Raw genomic sequence first — 23,323 nt, forward strand, 5'->3', positions numbered from 1 at the left:
TTTAGATTAGAAAAATTTTGGGAAGTTACCTTGATTTCTTCTTTTGCTTCCTGACAAGAGGCATAATGTCCTGCCTTAACAGCTCTACGACCCTGTTTAAAAAACACATTGAGCAAGACCAAAATGTCACAAGCCTGATCCTTGCTATGTTTTTATACACAAAATAAAAACAGAGACCAGTATCACTCATGGTGCTCTTAGACATCTAGAAGGAAATCTGAGTTAACACAAATGTCCTTAGGAAAAAAAAACTGTTTAAATTAAATTAATAAGAAAGTAAAGCCTAGGTATCTTAATACTATTAGAAAAGGAAAATGTGCACACATATTAAAGTATACAGATTTCTGCAAATTACTTTGAATACAAACTACATCAACTTTCTTCCTAGCACAAAGTACATTCATCCTGAATTGCTTCTCTACAGTCTTTCCTGCTATTTCCTACTTATGTTTATGAAATAGCAGGGTACATTATAAGCATGGGTTTGACAGCCCTTTCAGTAAAGCCTAGAACAGGTCCAGCAGGACCTCAGGTCCAGGAACAGGACCTCAAATTCCACTAAAAGAAATCGGAGATAAGTTCTCCACACAGCAAAATTTCACACGAGGAGAGGAAGTAGCTGTATGTTGTGGAACTGTTATAATTAAAACAATACAACCTAGTCCTGTGCTACAGGTGCTTTGTAAAAAAAAAAAAAAAAGTCTGATCAACTCTGGATCTAAAAATTAGGTTTCAATCAGAAGGAACCTTCATAACTGAAACCTTAAACATGCATGTATATACATATTTTACAAAACGTGAGAAAAACCTTATAATTATGTAAGAATAACACTACTAACTAAATACAAATAAACTTCCATTACCTGAAGAAAGAGAAACAAAAAAAACCCCAGCTTTTTACAAATTAAAAAAAGGATACTAATGTTTTACATGTAAACATACAATAAATACATATAAAGCTAGAGACAAATTTTCCCCACGTGCAAAACAAGTTTTGTACTTTTGTCAGGAGAAAACTTACGGGTTTGTTTGGGATAATTCAAAATAAAGATTATGCTTTCCCTCCTTCCTCCAGAGGAAAAAAAAAAAAAATATTACTAGAGTAAGGTCTTTACATGGGACATTAGTTTGAAGAACAAAGTAGTAAAAGTTACCAGGTTTGCTCACATTCCTTCATGATTCTTCCTGGTTTCATTTGCTTAATTGAAGTCTCAAGATTTTCAAATGAAGTCTGGGCCTGAACGAGCACTAACTCTTGCAAAACATAAGGTACACTTCTGATCGTATATAACTGAATATGCATATGGCTGATCTGTAAACTTTTCAGACAAATGCCATTGAAATAAAACATTAAACTCAATTGAGAACAACAAAAAAAAGGTAAGGAAAAATACGTCAAATAGCAAAGGAGCAACTTCAGATATACTCTGCAACATGCCTTTCTCTCTCAAGCTCCAGTATCTCAGAAACAAAAGATTCCATGATCAAGAGACTATATTAGTATTTCTTAATGATTAAATGTTACTTTCTCCCATATCCAGAATGCACTAACCTCTTTATCTATGGCAGTAGTATGCAACTGGGCTTCACCAAGTTCACAGCCAAGTGCCCTTTGCAGGCTATAGATGACATGATCATAAGAATGATGTTCATCATTGAAAAGGACACAGTAGTAGCTGTCTACCTTCTCTCTACTGGGAAAAAGCCAACGTATTATCATACAAATAAAAATAAAATTGTAAATACTGTCCTATCCAATACAAGCAACAGCTCACTGAATAGGTTAAGAGAAATCTCAAACACAAAAAAAAAACTATAGAAGAAAATAAAGCATGTTCTTCATGTCAGACACACACAAAAATTCCCTTACCATCTATACCAGAATAAGCCACATAAACCATGTGCCAAGTACAAAAGATTCAAAATTATTTTATTATTCCATTATTATTTCCTCTCCCTGCTGTTTTATGATCCCATTTGTCTTTTTAACATGACATGTTGTCCGTTTTGATGGAGCAGTCACACACTTCTTTTCCCATGAAGTACCAAAAGCTTATCTACATAACTAGACCAAAAATGCACTGTTTACAGGGATTTTGGTACTAATATGGGTGTAAGAAAACTAAAGGCAAAATGATCAAAGTTTCTAATGCCTTGAAGAGAAAGGTGGAAGTACTCCCTACCTAATTGTGAGCTCCAGAGGCAGTTCCTTCGCTTCTTCCCATATAAGCATATCTACAATGTATTTTATCACAGAAGGAAACACCCTCCTAGAGCGTTCCAAAATTTCTTCATTCAACTGCCATTCAGAATTCTGTAAAACAGGAGGTAATATTAATATGGAAAAGAAATTTTAAAAATTAGAAGAGGGTTGGCAGAATAAATCATTACTATATTTGTTCTAGAAAATTAGCCTTTTCATGATTTTCAAGCAAACTGATCTCACCTAATTTCTCCTCTTTAAAATTATTTCATTTCAAGGGCTCTCAGTATTATTGCAACAATTCCACCTACCTTTTTCACACATCCAGTTTTTATCTAGAAGTAGATTACAAAAGGGCTCACCAAACGCATTTAGAAATGTAGGGTTTTTTTTTTTTAAATTAAAGCTTTAAAAAGCTGATTAACAGTTTCCTGTACATCTGAAGGTATTAAAAATCTGCAGTCTGCATCAAAATTATCCCCCTGCATCGCCTACTCTTCGGTGTAGGCATTCTGTCAAACATTCATGATGCCACTTCAACACAATCATCCAAGGAAACCTACGTCTGCTCTTTTCAGATTCCATCCCAGATTTAGAAATCATTCAAAACATCGCTGTGAATTGATCTGTCTACATCATATAACATTATTAACCCCTTCCATAAGCATTAAGCAAGAGAGAAATTAAAGTTATAAGCTAAGAAAATCACTACCAAATCTGCACTTCAGATAAAAGACAGACACATTGCAATGACACTGTGTGAAAGACAGCTTTAATCCAATGGCCCTGATGATCGTTTGCACATACCAACCTCCTTTCAGCCTATGCATATATAAATGGTATCTAATATTACTGTTAATGCAACCAAATCCAGTGATTCTATATACAAATATGACACAAAGAGAAGGCTATTTTCAAGAGTACATACACAAAGTTTCCTATAATTTTACCTCTGCAATACACAATCTGACAGATGTTAAACAAAGAACAGGAACAGTGATGTGTTTAATATAGCTAAGAAATATGATTTTGAACAATTCTTAAATCAACTATACAGTCATGTTTATTCATTTACGAAGCAGATTGCTTTTTATAAAAAAAAAAAAAATAGGTAAAATCATTTTGTGTCCATCTAATAGAAAAGCTAAAAAGGTAGTGGAAGACAAGTAAAAATGCACTAACGTGACCAGTTGCTTCCAAAGCTCTGAACAAGATATTTCTGACCTCTTCGGCATTAGAGGAATAGCCTGGTGTCAAACATCCAATCTCAAATGTCTGCCAACGAAGTCATGGTCTATCAATATCACTGTGTGTAGACGCTTAATTTTGGATAAGTTCATGATGGATCTTGCATTCAGGCAAAAAGTTTTTGATATTTCTGACAAAGTGAAGACACTAGTTAGGAATCAATAAGGAACAGATGACTCCTAAAAGCTTGGAGTGTGGATTTTTAAACAAAGGATTGCTTTTCTGAGCCTCACATTATATATGAACAAATAAGTTTCGTAAATTTCTCCTCATTGTGAAACTTAAAAAAGGTTTACTCAAGTTTAATTACAATTTTTGTAAAGATACTGTAATTTAATGGTCACCTCATTATCTCAGAAGTACTAAGAAATGTGGTACTTATCTTTCATCTTGTAGACTGAAACCTGTCCTCTACTAAGGGCTTATTTTTAAAAGGAGGTCATTCTGTAGACTGAACTCTAAATTAATCTACCCTTTAAAAATAGCAGCTAGTTCCTAAGCATATTTTTACTGTGTTCTGCACAGCAGATAAACATAAAGCAAACATACCCCTCTTCTTTGCTCCTATCTGATCAGAGTAAGTTTATTAACATCCTAGCATGATATAGCCTCTGCACTTAAAGTAATTGAAGGAACACTGGTCAGAATCATCCAGAGAACACTTTTTCTTTGACAAGCATGCGCTGAACTTCAATACTATCAGAAAACATACTGGAAAAGAAATAGGCAAGATAGCAAGATGTCTGTTCCTAATGAGCTTTGAAACTCATCTCTTTCAACAAGAGCAAATTCCTACATTATGCAAGTCCTTCACTCTCAAAACAGAAAGCAAACTATGAAGTAATCCAAATATCCATGAGCCTCTTCATCATAAAAAAAAAAAACCCAAAAAGCTGATATAAGAAGGAAGATGGTCATGCAATGCAATCTATCCAATAGTTACGTGAAGTATATAATAATACACGGATGCATTTCATTATTGTAGTGGTTGTACTTCTGTCCATTTACTAGAGAGTCTACACCTACCGACTGCATAACTACAATGTATTCTGACAACAAAGAACCAGGATTATAAGTAACTTTCTACTTCTTCAAATTCAAGTAATTATCTAATAATGCATTTTCTATCATTCCAGACTCTCGGGCAGCACCCATTGTATGACTACATTCCAATTCATTTGACAGCAGTTGTAACATAGCTTTGGACTTGCACAACTCCATAACAGAAGTGCACAAATTCACTGCAAACCGAAGATCTTACCAGAGATTGGAAGAGAAATATTATTCAAAGAAGCATTGGAGATTTCCTGTTTCCTCATCAGCACAGGTATGACTGCATCTCTGAATAAAGTTTAAACCAAGTGATACTGTGTTGGTTGCTGTCATTATTGATATGATCTGTCCTTTAACATTATGTCCTTTGGATACAAATAGCCTGAAGAACGTTCTGAGCAGCTTACCTTCATCCAAACAGAAATAAAATGCTATGGACTCTGAATGCATGCAGTTTCCTCTCCAGTTTTCTTTTAATACGATTTTGAGAAAAAGCCCTAAAAATTTGGACCAACAAGATTTCAACAAGAGCAAAACAGCTTTCTGTAAAAATTTTATACCTGTTTTGGTGGGGGTTTTCCTAACTTTTCTTTTTATATTATGAAAAAGCTGTTCTAATGATAAGTGAGGCAAAAAGCCAAACGTGCTGTCACAGATACAGCTACCAGACCTGTCTTAAAACCATTGCTAACTTCTCTTGGTGGTATGATAAGGACCTCTCAGCAATCAGCTAGAAATCTGATACTAAGCATCTTGTAACATAAATTTTCCATAATATCCAAAGTTGGCTTTGAAGCTAGACACGAGTTCTCAACCTTTTCATATTTTTTATCCACCATACTAGGAACCTAGCATTGCAAAAAATTCCTAATTTCCTTCCCAACACAAGGACAAAAATGAATACCTTCTAAAGAGGAACTGTGTAAGTTTTAGTCTGGAATTACATGTAGATTGCGCTAGGAAAAGCACTGAGCACATTTAATACTGGTGACAGCAGTAAAATTAACTACCCAAAGCTATTTTTGGGTATTCTAATATCGTGGAAACAATTTGGTTCTTATGAAAACCTGCAAACCAAAATAATATGTAGATATCAGCTGCATATACATATCACATGCCTCAGTACTCTGAGATAAGCACTGCACAGTAAAAGAGACTTCACTGAAGTAGAGACAGCTGAACATGACAGTGGCAAGCTCCAAGTGATCGTCAGCTGAGCTGTTCTTGAAGCTTCAACTATGTTGACTCCTGAAATCCATTCAGAGTCATGTTTTTTTTAAAGGATGAATAAATGAAGGAAAAGTCCATCTCATTTTTCTGCAAGTACAGTGCTCTTTATTCCTCTTTCATATGATTTGTTGCCAGATCATTAAAGACAGTACTTTCACAACAAAACCAGGAGGAATAAGGAATCTCGTTAGCATGACAAAAGATATGATTTTTTTTCCCCAGTTACCTCAGAAGAAATAATTTTGCCTGAAGCAACTGATCTGCCCATATTCTCTTTTTATAAGATGGTATACTTCTCCTGAATGTGCTGCTTTACGAGGTACAATAAGCACAAGACAACCTAGCACAGTCAGCTTTAAAGCACAAGGCGTTATTTTAGTCATTGTGACAGATAACACACCAGAAGTAACAGACAAAAAAAGTTGTTCAATAATGCAGTAATGTGGAAAACAGAAAATACCATTAAAATCAAATATTATATCAAAACGTTTACTAACTACTTTGAAAACAGTTAGTTGTAAATAAGAAATTACTAATACACATAGAAAAGAAAAGAACAAGAGACTGCAGTTTTAATTCTGAATCAAAGACAGAAATGCACGAACCAGGTAGATGGAACTGTTCTACGGGGTTTGCCTTTTGTTTGGAGGCAAAGAATGTTGAATATGTTTGATGCCAACAAACACCTTGACCAAGGAAATCCTGTTTCAACTCGACTGGACCTGCTGCATGAACCATACAATATATGCTCTTTCATATGAGGAAACAGACATTTATTTAAGAAAATTGAAGGAAGTGCAATATTTATTTTTTCACTTTAAGCAGTATAACTTACTTCTTTTGCAGAACCTGATGCTCCAGGCTCATGTTTAGTACACAGCGGTCCAGCCTTCCATGCCTCTGTATCCCCACAGTCACAAAATCCACCTCCAGTCGAGCTATGCATCTGTAAAAACCATCTATTTTAGTCACAAAATATGCACATTAAAAAGCAAGATAAAAATAAAAACGTGGTTTATTAAAGTCAAATAGGTATAAATATGTACTTTCAAAATACAAGAAATGCTGTATAACCAACAGACTTGCCACAAAATTTTTCTTTTCTTAGATAAAGACTTACCAGAGAAGCAGGGGAAAAAATGTAAGCTTTTTGGGCAGAAAATAAAGGAGGGAATACAGTTGCCACTGCAAAGAAGTATACAAGTCTTAAGCAAATTTAACTAGAAAGTAGGTGAAAGAGTCTATGACTAATGAATAAGCACTTCATAAATGGCAAAATAATAATTCCTGGGTTTATTAGCAAAATTATAGCAACGGTGCCTAATGCCTTCTTTACAATTGACTTGGTAAAGTTTGAACATAATCTAAACAAGAACAGGTGTATATTAAACAGACGTTTATTAGTACCTCCACTTCTAACCAAAGGAAAAAAAGCAGATATAATCGGCATCTAAATACATTCTTGCAGCTTTAGCTTTGCACTGCACTTTCAGAGAACTAAAAATTCTGACCCTTCGTTTTGGCAGAAGGTTCAGACAAAACTCAGGCAAAAATAATTATCCTTAGCTTACTCTACAGCTCCAAAATTATTTTAATAATTATAAAACCACTGTGACCCAATAAAAAGACATCAAAAAGATTTGTTATTTACTTAAATAATTATTTTAAAATAACCTGATCTAATTAGAAATGCCTCGAGCAGAAGGTTGGACTAGGTGACCTCCTTAGGTCCTTTCTAACCTAAATTATTCTATGAATCTATCATATAAAAAGCATAATCTGCATTCTTTAGGCTGCATCTTTAAAATGGAAATGCAAAAATTTCGCTCCCATTTGACTACCAATTTCCATGGATGATTTTTTGCCTGAAGTAACTGAAAAACAGGGAAAGGACAACAGCTTCTCAATCCAGCCTTAATTCCAAATTGCTCGGTAATCATTATCGTCCTTTTGCCCTGTTTTTTAACTTACCTCTCTATAAATTGTGTGTGTGCATGTGTATATGGAAGTTATAACTACATTACACAAATAGTTTTGCACATCTTTGAATCAATATTTACATTAGATTTTCAGATCAGTATACAAAGTCCCAGTTAATTTTGAGACTGCCAGAACCTTCTTCCAAACTCTCATTGCAGCATATGCACTTAATTTATAACCAACTGATAACACAAGTAAAAGAAATCTCTCCAATGGATGTCACGTCGATGAATAGAAGGAATAGCTGCAAAAAACAAAATGTAGTCCACTTTTTAGTTGTGAAAGAGAATTAAATTGAATACACAACGTTTCTTTACATTTTCTTGCTTCTTGAAGCAGAGTTAGATCAGCTTTAAAAATTACACTTAATATACTGCTTTCTATTTATGCTTTGAAGGCTGTTGAAGTTGGAGATTTCTCAGTGAAGAGGGCAAGCTAAAATGGGGCCTGGGAAGGAAACAGTAGATAACAGGTAAGGAGGCAAGTTTGCTAAGAATTACTTAGAAGATCCTTCTCCAATTAAAGAATTATCTCTCAAAGACAAGACAGATTTGGGTCAAAGAGAATCAAAACCATCAAAAGACGATCCAGTTCTAGAACAATCTACTAAAAAAAAAATTGTTTAACATTTGCTTTAACTATTCTAGTCCACACTAAGCACAAAGTAGTTTACGCAAATCTACATGGAGGAACAGAGTGGAAATGTAGAGACTGCATCAGTGACAAATGGTGAAGTAACGGCCCCTGTATACGCGCACTCATTCTCAGTTTTCAAACTGCACAGACTGGGAGTTGGGACAGGACTGTCATTTTCAGTCACAGCTTTTTGTGCTGACAGACTTTTGTGATATTGTCAAAGAGAACAGCAATGTCTGCATTCATAAGCATTCCCTTACCCTTCAGTTCTTGAATTTTAAAGTTACTGCTGTTACTTAACAGAGGCTTTATGTAGTTAGAATATGAGAGAGAAATAATAAACTAATTAGTAAATTCTAGATTTTCTATTATTTTGAATAAATACTAATAATGGTTTATATGCAGTTCATTGTATCCCCCCTAGAAAATCTTCTCTAAAGATACAAGTACAGTTTTTTAATATAAGACTTTTCTACCTTGTACCGGTGGTTCTTGTGAATGCTGTTCTGGAAGCAGTCCATACAGAGCACACAAGTTGGATCAACTGCACAGTCTCTGCAACAGAAAAACAGAAATAGTAAATAGAAAACTTTCTAAAACAAACACAGAATTTTCATAAACAGAAGAAAATACTACTCAAAAAAAAAATAAAATACTAAAGGGGCTGGAGAACAAGTCTTATGAAGAGCAGCTGAGGGGGCTGGGGTTGTTTAGCCCGGAGAAGAGGAGGCTGAGGGGAAACCCTATTGTTCTCTACAACAACCTGAAAGGAGGTTGTGGAGAGAAGGGAGCTGGCCTCTTCTCCCAAGTGACAGGGGACAGGACAAGAGGAAATGGCCTTAAGCTCTGCCAGGGGAGGTTCAGGCTTGACATTAGGAAAAAAATTTTCACAGAAAGGGACACTGGGCAGCACAGGCTGCCCAGGGAGGTGGTTGAGTCACCTTCCCTGGAGGTGTTTAAGGTGCGGGTGGATGAGGTGCTGAGGGGTACGGTTTAGTTATTGGTAGGAATAGTTCAACTTGATGATCCCGTGGGTCTTGTCCAACCTAGTGATTTTGTGATTCTGTGACTAGTCAGCAGCACAACAGATTTTATTAAACCACTTTGCTGCATTATCTTACACGGTACATTCATAATAACACACCTTCATTCTTACCTGCAAGAGTATGTTGTCTCCCCTCCTTTGAACACCTTCCCACAGAGCTGAGAGGTTCCACCCTGTTGTAGTTTCTTGAGGAATGTATCTGGGTCTTCCCCAAACAAATAACATTCTAGAGGGTATAATATTGCTGCCTGGACCATTTCTTCTTGTTTCTCCAGCAAAGGGTCCATTTCAGCCGAGTAAATATTTGGCACATGTTTTGCCAAGCACTTTAAAAACATAGCTTGGAAGTTGAATCTCTCGTCACACCACTGCAAGAAGAGTACACACATGGAGAAACATAAATGAATAAATTAAAAGAAAATTAGATTAAGCACTTCTGCTGTGGATCCAGACTTATTTTCCACATCAGAAGTCAGCTTGGTGATCAACAAAACCCAATAAAGCATGGTTTCCCAATAATTTCTCTGCTACTTTCCTTGCTATTTTCCATCACAATAACCTCTATTCCCTTGAAGTTTTCTACTAAAACAATCTTGAGTTGTTAAGTGCTAGGCTGTAGAGCAACCCACACACTACTTTTCAACTACGCGCCTGCCAACAAGCCAGCGAATACACAAATCCTGCTGTCTGTTCAGCTGCCAGCAAATGGAAACAGCAGCAATAGCAGACAGTTTCTCCATTTTAGCTGGGATTCACTCCTTAGCCTGCTAAGGATCACAAAATGTGCAGCAATTTTATGGTCTTCGAAATCATTCCCCTTTAGTGAAACCTTGTTGAAACTGGCCATCAAGGTTCAGTAGTTATTGAGGTAGACAAGATCCCAACTGATTTTATCAGCTTAATGACCTTGGGAAACCAGACTAAAATACAATTTCATATTTATAAGGCAATTAATAAAATCATTTATGTTTTATCTTGAGGTTCTTAGTTTTCTTAATTTAAGTCCCTAAATTCACTTGCAACTACTCTAGTTCCCTGAACAGTTCTCTCCAATTACTCCCTTTCTGTACTTCAGGTCTGAATATTCTGTCTTTCAGATTACTCAGAAATACTTTTTGGTTTTCCCCATTGTAAATCAGAGAACAGGTTTACTCATCGAGGCTCTAAACACAACTTCCTTTGATACACAACCTTGCTTTATGCCCCAAAATTTATTTTACATGAGAAAAGAAAGTAACTTCACAAATAGCTCTAAAGGGGATTCCTCTAGGGCAGCAAACAGAGAACGAGCAAAGCATCCACTAAAGAGTTCAGACTGACAGAAGGCTCAAAGTAGCAAACTACTGAACTTTTTTAAAAGGATGAAAATCATAGAATCATAGAATTTGAGTAGGTTTGAGTTGTAAGGGACCTTTAAAGATTATCCAGTTCCACTCCCTCTGCCATGGGCAGGGACACTTTCCACTGGATCAGCTTGCTCAAAGCCACATCCAATCTGGCCTGGAACACCTCCAGGGATGGGGCATCCATGACTTCTCTGGACAACCTGCATCAGCACCTCACAACCCTCAAGTAAAAATTTTCTTCCTAATAGCTAATCTAAGTCTACCCTCTTTCAGCTTAAAATGTATGACATCTTGTATGAAAGGCAAAAAAAACCCCGATCTCTGACCTAAAATGAAGCCTACATCAATTGAATCAATGGTTTGCGCTCCAAAAATTGATACAAGATGGGATTACAAAATAGATACAAAAGGCTACGGCCCCCTAGTTTACTGTCTAGGTTAGAACAGTTCATCACAAAAGAAGTTCACCTAGAACACAAGCAGCCCAAAGCGCTAAAATCCCAATGCTCTGAAAGTCAGAACTGCAAACATTATGTAGAAATTGCATGTTTGTTTTCTGAAAAGTTGCATGTCTCCCTAGTCTAGACAAATACAAAAAACTGTCTACATATAAACCTAAACAGGAGAAAGAGTATGTAAATGAGATATCAGGTTGAAACATCCTAGATGAACAATAATATCAATTACCCCAAGCTAATCTGTTAAAGGAGGTTTGTTCCACATAGTAGTCTCTCTGAACACTTACTTTATGGCTTTAAAAACCCACATTACACTTCTCACATGTTTAGTTTTAGCCTAAGGTTTCTACTGATATTTTGGCCATCAACCTTCCATAGACACACTCTTAGGCAGTCTATTACCTAATTTATCACTGTGATCCACAAACTCAAAGTTATGGAAGAAAACACATGGCAGACACCTATAAAAAACAGAAGCCAAGGATAACGTCATCAAGTAGGAGAGCAAATTTGTCCTCAAATCATTTTAGAATATCCTCATTTCCTGAGTTACAAAGCATTCAACGCATCCTCAAATATACGAAAGCAAAGATTCATCCATGAAGTGAAGGGAACTGTTTATTTAAAATCCAATTCTAATAAAAATTCTAGATCAAGAACAGACTTGTTACTTCAGCAGTAAGCACCCCTGTGATCACCATATCAGTCATAAAATATCTAGAATACACGCACGTGTAATACATATATATGCACTCTACATACAGAAACATACATGCATTCAAATACACATTTATTTTCACATATTCACAGTGCTAAGGGAGAAAGGGAAAAGGACAAAATTAACCCAGTGTCTTTTTATTTTAACTAATTTGTTCAAATTTTTCAACCAGCTAGCAACAACTTTTTAAGGAAAAAAAATGGGGTATAAAGATACCAAGTTGTAAAAAGCAACCAAAATTAAATCCAAGTTTATCAAAAACTTCCATAAACACACTTAGAAAAATGTCACAGCTATCTAGGGGTTCTCAGAATGATACTGAGTTGTAAAAGTTAACTGAAAACTGAATTCCTTCATCATGTGTCTATTTTTTATATGTTACATTTAAAAAGAACAGAAGCAAACTATTCCTATCATAATTAAAATCCATAATTCAGTGTTCATAATTCAGTTGAGGAAAAGGCTGAGGTACTTAATGCCTTCTTTGCCTCAGTCTTTAGTTGTAAGGAGGGTCGTTCCGTCTGTGTACAAACCCAGGAGCTAGAGGAGCAAAATGAGGCTCCCATGATCCAAGAGGAGGTGGTCAGAGCCTTGCTAGCCCAACTGGACAGCCACAAGTCTATGGGGCCGGATGGGATTCACCCTAGGGTACTGAAGGAGCTGGCGGATGTGCTGGCCAAAACCCTTTCCATCATCTTCCAACAGTCCTGGAAGACTGGGGAAGTTCCACTGGACTGGAGGCTGGCTGATGTCGTGCCCATCTACAAAAAGGGCCGCAGGGAGGACCCAAGAAACTACAGGCCTGTCAGTCTGACCTCAGTGCCAGGGAAAGTCATGGAGCAGGTGATCTTGAGTGCTATCATGAAGCACATGCAAGAGAACCGGGTGATCAGGCCCAGTCAACACGGGTTCACAAAAGGCAGGTCTTGCCAAACTAACCTGATCGCCTTCTGTGATAAAGTGACTCGGCTGCTGGATGAGGGAAAGGCTGTGGATGTGATCTTCCTGGACTTCAGCAAAGCCTTTGACACAGTTTCTCACAGCGTTCTGATTGAGAAACTGTCAGCCTCTGGCCTGGACAGGCGCACACTCTCCTGGGTGGAAAACTGGTTGGATGGGCGGGCCCAGAGAGTGGTGGTAAATGGTATTAAATGCAGCTGGAGGCCAGTTACAAGTGGGGTTCCCCAGGGCTCGGTGCTGGGTCCAGCCCTGTTCAATGTCTTCATCAATGATCTGGATGAAGGCATCGAGTGCACCCTGAGCAAGTTTGCGGACAACACTAAGCTGGGTGGAAGTGTCGATCTGCTGGAGGGTCGGGAGGCTCTGCAAAGGGATCCGAACAGGCTGGACCGCTGTGCAGAGTCCAATGGCATGAGGTTTAACAAGGCCAAATGCCGGGTCCTGCACTTGGGGCACAACAACCCTATGCAGTGCTACAGACTGGGAGAAGTCTGGCTAGAAAGCTGCCTGGAGGAGAGGGACCTGGGGGTGTTGGTTGACAACAGACTGAATATGAGCCAGCAGTGTGCCCAGGTGGCCAAGAAGGCCAATGGCATCTTGGCTTGTATCAGAAACGGCGTGACCAGCAGGTCCAGGGAGGTTATTCTCCCTCTGTAATCGGCACTTGTGAGACCGCTCCTTGAATACTGTGTTCAGTTCTGGGCCCCTCACCATAAGCTGGTGAAGGGGCTGGAGAACAGGCCTTATGAGGAGCGGCTGAGAGAGCTGGGGTTGTTTAGCCTGGAGAAGAGGAGGCTGAGGGGTGACCTCATTGCTCTCTACAACTACCTGAAAGGAGGTTGTAGAGAGGAGGGTGCTGGCCTCTTCTTCCAAGTGACAGTGGACAGGACAAGAGGGAATGGCCTCAAGCTCCGCCAGGGGAGGTTCAGGCTGGACATTAGGAAAAAATTCTTTACAGAAAGGGTCATTGGGCACTGGAACAGGCTGCCCAGGGAGGTGGTTGATTCACCTTCCCTGGAGGTGTTTAAAGCACGGGTGGATGAGGTGCTGAGGGATATGGTTTAGTGTTTGATGGGAACGGTTGGACTCAATGATCCGTTGGGTCTCTTCCAACCTGGTTATTCTGTGATTCTGTTCCTCCTCAAACATGTTTCCTCCTGTAACTTGTTTCCAGGTTTTAACTTACCTATAATGCACTATGGCTTTAGCCAGTTGCCTTCCCAGTTTGGTTACTCTATTTGTCCAAACAGAGCAGGGGGTGACCTATTCGCATGCTCTCTTTCCAAAGCACAAGAGAATCCCAGTTTTCCATCTCTTCTATCTTAATAAGCCATGTTCCCAAGAGATGGTTGTAAGTTTAGTTTGTATGTTGTTGGAATGGACCGCATCATAGCTTCAAGAAACACAGGGCTAAGCTTTCCTGAAAATCTGCCAGAAGTGCAGAATGGGTTTTCTCACAGTTTCACTTCCAAGTATTTCAAGCATTCTCATGCAAAGCTTTTAATTCTATTTAAATGTTGCCCAGAGAAGGAAGGACGAGAAGAAGAGAATAAGAGGGAAGAAGGGAATAGAGAACTCTTAAGCATGCTGACTGCCTTCTGGTAAACACACTAAATTATATCCTTAACCTATAAATCATCCAGGCAACACCCATTACATTCACAAGAGAAACTACAATATTATTTTCCTTACTTCTAAAAGCTGCGCCAGGCTAAACTTCAGAGCTATCCTATACCTTTTGTGTCTCCTAAGGGACTTATTCCTTGCATCAAAATCTGTTTAGTGTACTATATTCAACTCTTCAAAATTACACACAAAACTACAAAAAATACAGTGGCTGCCAAATAAAGCACACCCCCAAGTTAGGACTGTCAAAGGCCAGCTTGGGCCCTTGTGCGCACATATTCAGATTTGAATTTGAAATCTGAATCTGAATTTGAAATTCAGATTTGAATATTTTGATTAACACTTTTGAGTATTCCAACTTTTTTCCTCTGCTTGCTCACTCCTTCACCTGAGCACATCACACCCGTCAAGCATTCAGTTGCTACAGGTATGAAAGCCATATAAATGAACAAATTGTTAGATTTTCTTTATTGACTGTATATTGACTGGTTAAGAGGAAATAAAACACTGCATCATCATTAATTAAGTTTTCACCATCCTATGCATGGAATGAGCTGGGAGTTTAGAAAAGCTTAAGAGCTGTGCAAGACAGCAACAAGCAGCCGACAGGGCTTGCACTGGAGCTTTCTGCTCAGCACTGGCACAGGCTGCTCTGAGAGGCTGTGGAGTCACCACCCTTGGACATACTCAAAAGACAACAGAACATGGTCCTGAGCAATCTGTTCTAGGTCACCCTGCTTGAGCCAGGAGTTTGGATAGGATGACCTCCAGAGGCCCCTTCCAGCCTCAACCATTCTGCAATTCAAATGCCACCACATCAGGAGGAAATCTTACTTCCTTCTCAATTTCTATTAATCTTCCAATTTCTGCTACAAGTAAGCTCTATGGAAAAGTTGTTTTCCAAATTTGATGCCACTCAAAAATGAATGAGTGTCCTGAAAGAGGCAGAGGCCATGAGAAAGCACAATTAAGATAAAAACATAGGCATATAACTAACCCTGCCTGGCCCCCCCAGGCTCACACACTACTATGCCTGCAGAAGGTAAGTATGCGAGGGAAGCCCAGAGGAAGCCAGGCCTGAACACACCCCACTCCAACTGACACTATTCCACTGGAAAATATTTCTGGGCGGCAAAAGTAAAATTACTGAACACAGAAATAAAAAGCACCTGCAAATACATTTGAAGTCATTAAGGATTCACCCCAAATCTGAATTCTGAAATTTCTCAGCTTTTAAATATCTGGATCATCAACTTGAACAAAGTTCTTTTGAGGGGCTTTCTGGTCATTTTCTCATTCTTAATAAAAGTAACCAGAAGAACAAGCCATCATACTGACTATACAGAAATATGCAAGGCCCACAAATAAAACTGTCACAAAAAATGACCAGAACGAGTTAAGGGAATGATTGTGGCAGCACACCACCACCTTTCCTGCGGACGGAGCAACATCCACACCACATTGGAGGGCTTTCCCAGCTATTGAAAAAAGCAGCAAAAAGTGACGCTCGAATCTAACAGTAGTGAAGAACACAAGTCGAAAAAACACATTGTCTTCTAACTCTTCTACTTTCTATTTCTAACCTTCTCCAGCCCAATCTCAATTCCTCCTTTTAGGATGCATTCCTGTCATCCGCCTTTAAGATTACAGTAATCCCTAGACTGTGTGAAAAAATGAGATGAAAGGAACCAGAAGGAGTTGCAAACCTATGTTCCTCAAGCATAAGCAGTTTTGTCAAAAGAGCATGGACAGCATGCATTTTGTCCATGATATTTGTTTGATTTGTTCTGTATAACAAAAGCAGTCATCTGTAATGGCTTTTCTGAAGAATGACTACAGAAGCAGAACCTCACAATACCACTTGAGAAAGAATCATTACGGGATATCTGTCCTCCTCTGCAGGAACAAACTACTAACATTTCTTCCCATTTGAAAGCATATAGAGACCTTTCCAAAAGTCAATTCCAACCAAACATGCAGTTTTCTCCTATGTCTAAAAGGACAATTTGTAGCCCTTTTCCAAACCCTCTAAAGAAGCATCATGTTAGAAAACATCAGAGGACAAACAGTTATATTTACCTACAAATACTGCTATCAAAAGAACAAAATATCTGCCCTTAATACATCAAATATATCCATATCTAGTTTTGTCGTTCAAAGGTGTATTCATTCATGAATAATGCAAATAATAATAGAAATGAGAGCTAAGTAAGCATAAGAGGAAAAAGAGACAAAAACTAACAACAAATTCTCAATTTACTTTTCACCTATAGATCAAGCATCAAATGAGATTTCCCACCATTATGACAGTATTTCTTTATCATGGCAATGGGTTTATTATGTACATTAATACAGTAGCTGTTACGTCCATGACGGGTTTTGATTTACATTCTAAGCACAGTTCTGTTTGAATACTAAAGTCTTCTCAAATTAACAGTTTACATCAGGCAATACTATAAAAAGCAGCTCTATTTTAACTGCACTGATTGACACACTGATCTTTAAGTGCAAAAGTGACTGCATAAATTTCAAGATTATTCTCAGAAATATACATTAACATAAGCAGTGAAAAGAATTAATATTAATATTTATAAAAATTAAGTAACAAATTATGAAGGAACAGACATTGCCAGTTGCACAAACTAAAACCTGTAGCTGATCCAATATTCCAGTTCAAAGGAGTAGTAAAAAAGCTTAGTTTGTGCATGACACAAATCACTCAAGCATGAGATGGCAATGCCAGCTGCCCATCAAAACACCTAGTAGCAGAATTTAAAAAGTAAAAATATAAAATGCTGAGAAGATACTGATTTCAAGCAGTTGCTGTTCAGCATATGTGCCAAATGCAAGAGGCTGCTTTACTTTAATGCACGTTAAGAATTGCTGCTAGTTAAATAGATTAGCAGGACAACAGATCCCAGAAAAATTTTACTCTGATATTGTCTACCCAGTTGAGCAACCCTAAAAGACATTTCAAAAGGAGAAACACGCAGAAGTTCTTTGATAGCATACAGAATACTTAAAATTTCTTCAGAAGGCAAACTTAAGAAGATTCTTTAACACTTAGATACAAGGTTCTGCTTTCAAATTTTCAGTTCAACTTTTCCTTCTGTTTGTTTTGGTTTGGTTTAAAATTATCAGTTTTCTAATGCACTGAAAATAAGATCCAACTACAGTATAAAATGACCAGGCATTACTTCTAGTAGAAATAATGAGACAAGGCAATCTATTTCAACCTCAAAAGATATATATTACCCTAACAAGTAGCTTAAAAAATAAGTACTAGAAATTAACTGGCATATCTGTTCTTTCCTGGTTTATTTTAGCAGAATAAATTCTACTGTCTCAGGAGGAATACAGTTCAGGGAGTTAAAATGGAAGCTTACCCTAGTTTTTGGTCACATAAGCACTATGTAGCTGTTCACGATGTGTTCCACATTCTCCAGCAAAGTATAGCCAATGTTTATTAGTAGAGAATCTACATTTAAATAATGACCATTTAGAACTCAATTACAAAACATCTGTTTTCTGATACGTCATTCATACAGCTCCTTTATTTAAGGTAGGTGGGAACCAGCAACATGCTAAACTTTGGTCTGTTCTGGCTACCTGCAGTTACACTGAAATTACACTTTCATAAGCTATTTTGTATTGGCACAACATGGGTAACATTCAAGACTGTCTAACACTGTCTTAACAAAACATCAACTCTGACATGAAGACATAAAAGAACTGTTTGATCTCTACATTCATTTAAATTTTGGCCTCTAAGCCAAAGCAGAGTGCCAATGAATGTTAAATGATGCTTTAACGATGCAGGTGCTTGCCCACTGGGAAGGAGGCTTATAACAGGAAGCTTTGTCTACAGAATCTACCTTGATTCCAATAGTCTCCAAAACTACCTGTTTAGCTGAAACGGAACAAAACAGTGATCAGAGAAGCAAAAGTAACCACCATCATTTACTGTTTTGGCTGCTGGACAGCTAAAACTAATGACATCTTCAGGGTAAACAACGCACAGACCCAGGCTGTTCAACCCCTTAGAAACTGCAGATCAGTTGTCAGTTTTAAATAAAATCACCAAGGTGCCTCCCCAGATCACAGCAGTAAGTGCTTGAATGCAGACAGGTGCTCAAGGGGAAATTCAAGGTACCACCTACCTACTGGACACTCCAGCCTAAATACGCTACAAAATCAGCAGAATACTAACAAGTAGGTTTAACAGGCAAAACAAAGTAGCCAGAAATTTTAGAATTCTTAGGTCTTTCAGACATGCAATCTGAACACCTTGCATATACCATTTCTTTTTTTTGGTCAAACCTGCGTTAGGTCATATGAATGTACAACCTACACATCACTTCTAGGGGAAACAGTATCAGGCATTAAAGCAAAAAAAACATACAAAATATGTACTTTGAAAGAAAAAAAAAAAAATCTTTTCCCCTAGAAAAAGAAAAATCACCACCTTTGCAAGGTTATTTGTAGTATTCTGTGAGACTTTAAAACAGAACTTTTCTTTAAGCTCTGACAATTCATTTGGCAGATTCTTTTTATTTTGTTTCTAGAGAAGCAACCTCCTCTGAAAGGAGGTTGTAGAGAGGAGGGTGCTGGCCTCTTCTCCCAAGTGACAGGGGACAGGACAAGAGGGAATGGCCTCAAGCTCCGCCAGGGGAGGTTCAGGCTGGACATTAGGAAAAAATTCTTTACAGAAAGGGTCATTGGGCACTGGAACAGGCTGCCCAGGGAAGTGGTTGAGTCACCTTCCCTGGAGGCGTTTAAGGCACAGGTGGACGAGGTGCTGAGGGATATGGTTTAGTGTTTGATGGGAACGGTTGGACTCGATGATCCGTTGGGTCTCTTCCAACCTGGTTATTCTGTGATTCTGTGGAATTTGTTCAGGACACAGATGGACAAACAACCATAGGGCTGGATCCAGCCTGCAAAGCAGACTTTTATTAGGCCACCAGTAATGCCTGCTAGCCCACTATTAGACAAGCCAAGACCAGCCCATCAGTCAGCCAAGAAAACTGTTGATGCTGTTGGGAAAGAAAAGAAAGTAAACTTAAGTTTGGTAGACAGGACTTACTACTAGGTCAGTGCGAGGGCAGCCCTCTTTCTTTCAGGGCAGCTCAACTCAGGAAGCAATACAGCCACTATAGAGAAGAAAAAGGCAGAGACAGGACCTGACTTAAACTAACACAGTGAAATACCAACTTGGGTACTTCCAGCTACAGTCATCCAACCTAAACAGTTGGAGTTAAGAGCACAGAACAAACGAGCAAGTTGGGCTGGATACAGAAGAGTTTATTATCGGAGTCATCACCATCCATTCTAGAATCAGGCTGGCACCTGCAAAATCATGCAGGTAATCCTGCACCATGCACCCAGTTCTCTGCAGAAGTTGGCTAGTCATGCAGCCTGATGTGGTGCTGCACTGCAACCAATGGCACCCAAAGCCAGAGATGGAAAAGGAAAGCAAGAGTCAGTCTGACTGGGCTGACATGGAGACAGATTTGACAAGTTCAGTAAGGCTGAAGCTCACTCCACTCAGCCAGTTGTTCCTACTGCACACCCCCACAACTCCCCAGTTTTCGCACCACAGTGAAAGGACATTCAGACCTGCTATGCATAGTGAAAACACGAGTCAGAGAAGATACGTTAGTCCCACCTAACTAGTACCATCTTTAGTACAGCTGTAAATTGACTGTAGTGTTTCCAGATTACAGCTGTCTCTGGCACCAGTACAGCCAGGTATGCACTTGAACTTCATGAACACTGTCAAACCCAACATAAGCCCATACCCTCAGCTCCCCCTCTCTGTTAATATCACAACTTCACTCCATAATCCCCGTCAACATTCCTGCAGGTTGCTTGGATAAAACAGCAGACAATACACCCAGTGTGGCCACTCACCTCTCTTGGAATAATGGTAATTCTGGCACAGAGAGTCTGAAATGGCTGAAACCACATAAAAATTAAGACAACTTCATGGATAAGCATCTATTTTGAGCAGCTGAGGATCTCTTCAACATCATTGCCTGTGTTTTTCACCATACCACTATTACCAGTTTTACACATCAGCTGGGCTAGCTCAGCCTCTTACGTTCCCAAATAATATAAAAGTGATTGCACTGCTTTACTGCTGATTGCAATTATTACCCTCATACCTCTCTGACTCCATACATGGCTCTCAAGCTTACTTCTCAAGAAGTTGCTTGATGCAGGGTGCATTTTTTTGACGCTATAACACAGTCAAACTGCATTTTTACTAACTGAAAATCAAATTGCTTCTAATATAGAAGAAAATCCACACATAGGCCTGTTATGGCCACAAAAATATACATCACTTTAGCAATGGTTCTGTAGCCATAGAAAGCATCCTTACAATTTGCAAACACCCTTACAATTCTAAGAGGAAAGGTACAACAAACAATAGTTCCTGGCTTAGCACTGTCCCCTGCAAAATAAGTTCCTCGAGTAATCTCCCTATATATATATCTTCCTAATTTTATTAATGGTATGTAGCATCACATAAAAAGTAGCTATGCAACAGCCTTGCCAGCCCCAAGTTTTAAACAACCACAACCAAGAGTTTCAAAATCACACTGTGCACTCAGGTTGTTACAGGAAAATGTAACATAAAATGTAAGGTTTCTGATACACATTCAGATTCCCTTCCTTAAACTTTGGGTTTTAAACTCCTCTAGCAAAAGCACACGCAACAACATCACCACTTGTCCAGGCTTTGAAGGAAAGCTCAGAAGGCAAGCTCAGAAGGCCCTCACCTACTCCCCCTGCCAGACTCAACACAGCGTGGTGTTCAGTAAGGGAATATTAAACCTATAGGTGATTAAAGTAATTCACTAAAAAAAAGTGGAGGATCATTCTGTTCAGCAAATAAACAACTGCCTCCATCCGCATTCCTTCTAAGCTTCACTGTCTGCCGCTCCACTTAACCCACTGCAGAACAGCAAACTGTTTCTCACCCTTTTTTGTTTTACAGTAAAATCACCTTTAATTATAGAACCACAGAACAGTTGGGGTCGGAAAGGACCTTAAAGATCATCCAGTTCCAACCTCCCATGCCATGACCAGGGACACCTCCCACTAGACCAGGCTGCCCAAGGCCCCATCCAACCTGGCCTTGAACACCTCCAGGGATGGGGCAGCCACAGCTTCGCTGGGCAACCTGTGCCAGTGCCTCACCACCCTCAGAGTGAAGGAATTCCTCCTTAATGTCTAGCCTAAATCTACCCCTCACCAATTCACAGACATTGCTCATCATCCTATCATTACAAGCCTTTGCAGAGAGTCCCTCCCCGGCATTCTTGTATTCCCTTCAGGTACTGGAAGGTTGCTGTAAGTTCTCCTCAGAGCCTTCTCTTCTCCAGACTGAACAAGCCCAACTCTCTCAACCTGTCTTCCTATGGGAGGTGTTCCAGCCCTCCAATCGTCTTTGTAGCCCTCCTCTGGACCAGCTCCAACAGCTCCATGTCCTTCTAACATTGAGGATTCCACACCTGGACACAATACTCCAGATAAAGTCTCACAAAAGAGGAATAAAGGACCAGAATCCCCTCCCTCGACCTGCTGGCCCCCTTCTGGGCTGCGAGCGCACACTGCCGGCTCACACCGAGCCTCTCATCGCCCCGCACCTCAAGTCCTTCTCTGCAGGGCTGCTCTCAATCACATCATCCCTCATCGTGTACTGGAACGGCAGACTGCCCCGACCCAGGTGTAGGACCTTGCACTTGGCCTCGCTGAACCCCGTGAGGCTCTCACGGCCCCACTTCTCCAGCCTGCCCAGCTCCCTGGGGATGCCACCCCGTCCATTCCCATGTGACAACTGCACCAATCAGCTTATTAAGAAAGCTAAAGTCACAACAAGGATAAAACACACGCGTATACACTACAATGCTTTAAAGACAACGAAAAGCCTTAGAAGCATTGCAAATCCCGTTTAACCGAAGCAGAGCCAAACGGGCCGGGGACGCGGCGGACAAACCGCTTCCCTCGGGGTTGCCCGACAACGCTCGGGGGAACCGGGCGGGCGCAGTGAGGAACCGGGCCGATCCACGGCCCGCCTCACCTGAGGGTGCGCGGGGAGCCGCCCTCCCGCCACGCCGGGGCCGCCGTCTGCTCCGTCCGCCATTTTGAGAGCGAAGGGACGCGAGCGGCGATACCGACGCTACCCGGAAGTAGCTGCCGACGCCGCCGGGCCGCGCGTGCGCGCCGCCCGTGCAGGGCTTCTCGCGCCCCGGGGAGGTGGAGGCGGGGGGGGGAGGGGCTAAAGCGGAAGTGCCAGCGAATCCGCCGCCTGAGCGAGTTTGCGGGACTGGAGTTACTGTCCTGCTTTTATTGCTTGACAGTGTAAGGAGCTGGGGGAAGTGATTGTAGCTCTGAGAATGGCAGCCTGTGCCAGTGTCTCACCACCCTTATGGTGAAGAAGTTCCTCTCTATGCCTAATCTAAATCTGCCCCTCTCCAGTTTATACCCGTTCCCCCTCAATCCTATCACCACAAGCCTTTGTAAACAGTCTCTCCCCAGCTTTTTTGTAGCCCCTTCAGATGTTGGAAGGTCGGTCTAAGGTCTCCTAGGAGCATTCTTTTCTCCAGGCTGAACAACCCGAACTCTCTCAACCTGTCCTCCTATGGAAGGTGCTTAAACCCTCGGATCATCTTTGTAACTCTCCTCTGAACCCATTCGAACAGCTCCATATCCTTCACGATGAGGGCGGTGAGACACTGGCACAGGTTGCCCAGGGAAGCTGTGGCTGCCCCATCCCTGGAGGTGTTCAAGGCCGGGTTGGATGGGGCCTTG

At 39.9% G+C, this 23,323-nt stretch overlaps 1 protein-coding gene across 4 annotated transcripts in view; it reads right to left on the reverse strand.

The window, feature by feature from the left end:
- Positions 1-22,705, reverse strand: part of UBR1 (ubiquitin protein ligase E3 component n-recognin 1) — a 69,072-nt gene extending 46,367 nt beyond the window's left edge. For 2 of the 4 annotated variants that reach the window (XM_069858157.1, XM_069858155.1), the window contains exons 1-7: positions 22,593-22,705; positions 9,507-9,763; positions 8,827-8,905; positions 6,570-6,680; positions 2,184-2,314; positions 1,553-1,691; positions 30-92 (exon numbers count right to left, since the gene is read on the reverse strand). In XM_069858157.1, the coding sequence (XP_069714258.1) occupies positions 30-92; positions 1,553-1,691; positions 2,184-2,314; positions 6,570-6,680; positions 8,827-8,905; positions 9,507-9,763; positions 22,593-22,655 (843 nt within the window). In that variant the 5' untranslated portion in view covers positions 22,656-22,705. Of the gene's footprint in view, positions 1-29; positions 93-1,552; positions 1,695-2,183; positions 2,315-6,569; positions 6,681-8,826; positions 8,906-9,506; positions 9,764-22,592 lie in introns of all 4 variants that reach the window. The other 2 variants (XM_069858156.1, XM_069858154.1) reach the window with 1 other exon arrangement.
- Between the last annotated feature and the right edge of the window lie 618 nt (positions 22,706-23,323).

This window comes from Phaenicophaeus curvirostris, chromosome 5 (genome assembly GCF_032191515.1).
Source record: "Phaenicophaeus curvirostris isolate KB17595 chromosome 5, BPBGC_Pcur_1.0, whole genome shotgun sequence".
In the NCBI taxonomy this organism is placed as follows: Eukaryota; Metazoa; Chordata; class Aves; order Cuculiformes; family Cuculidae; genus Phaenicophaeus; species Phaenicophaeus curvirostris.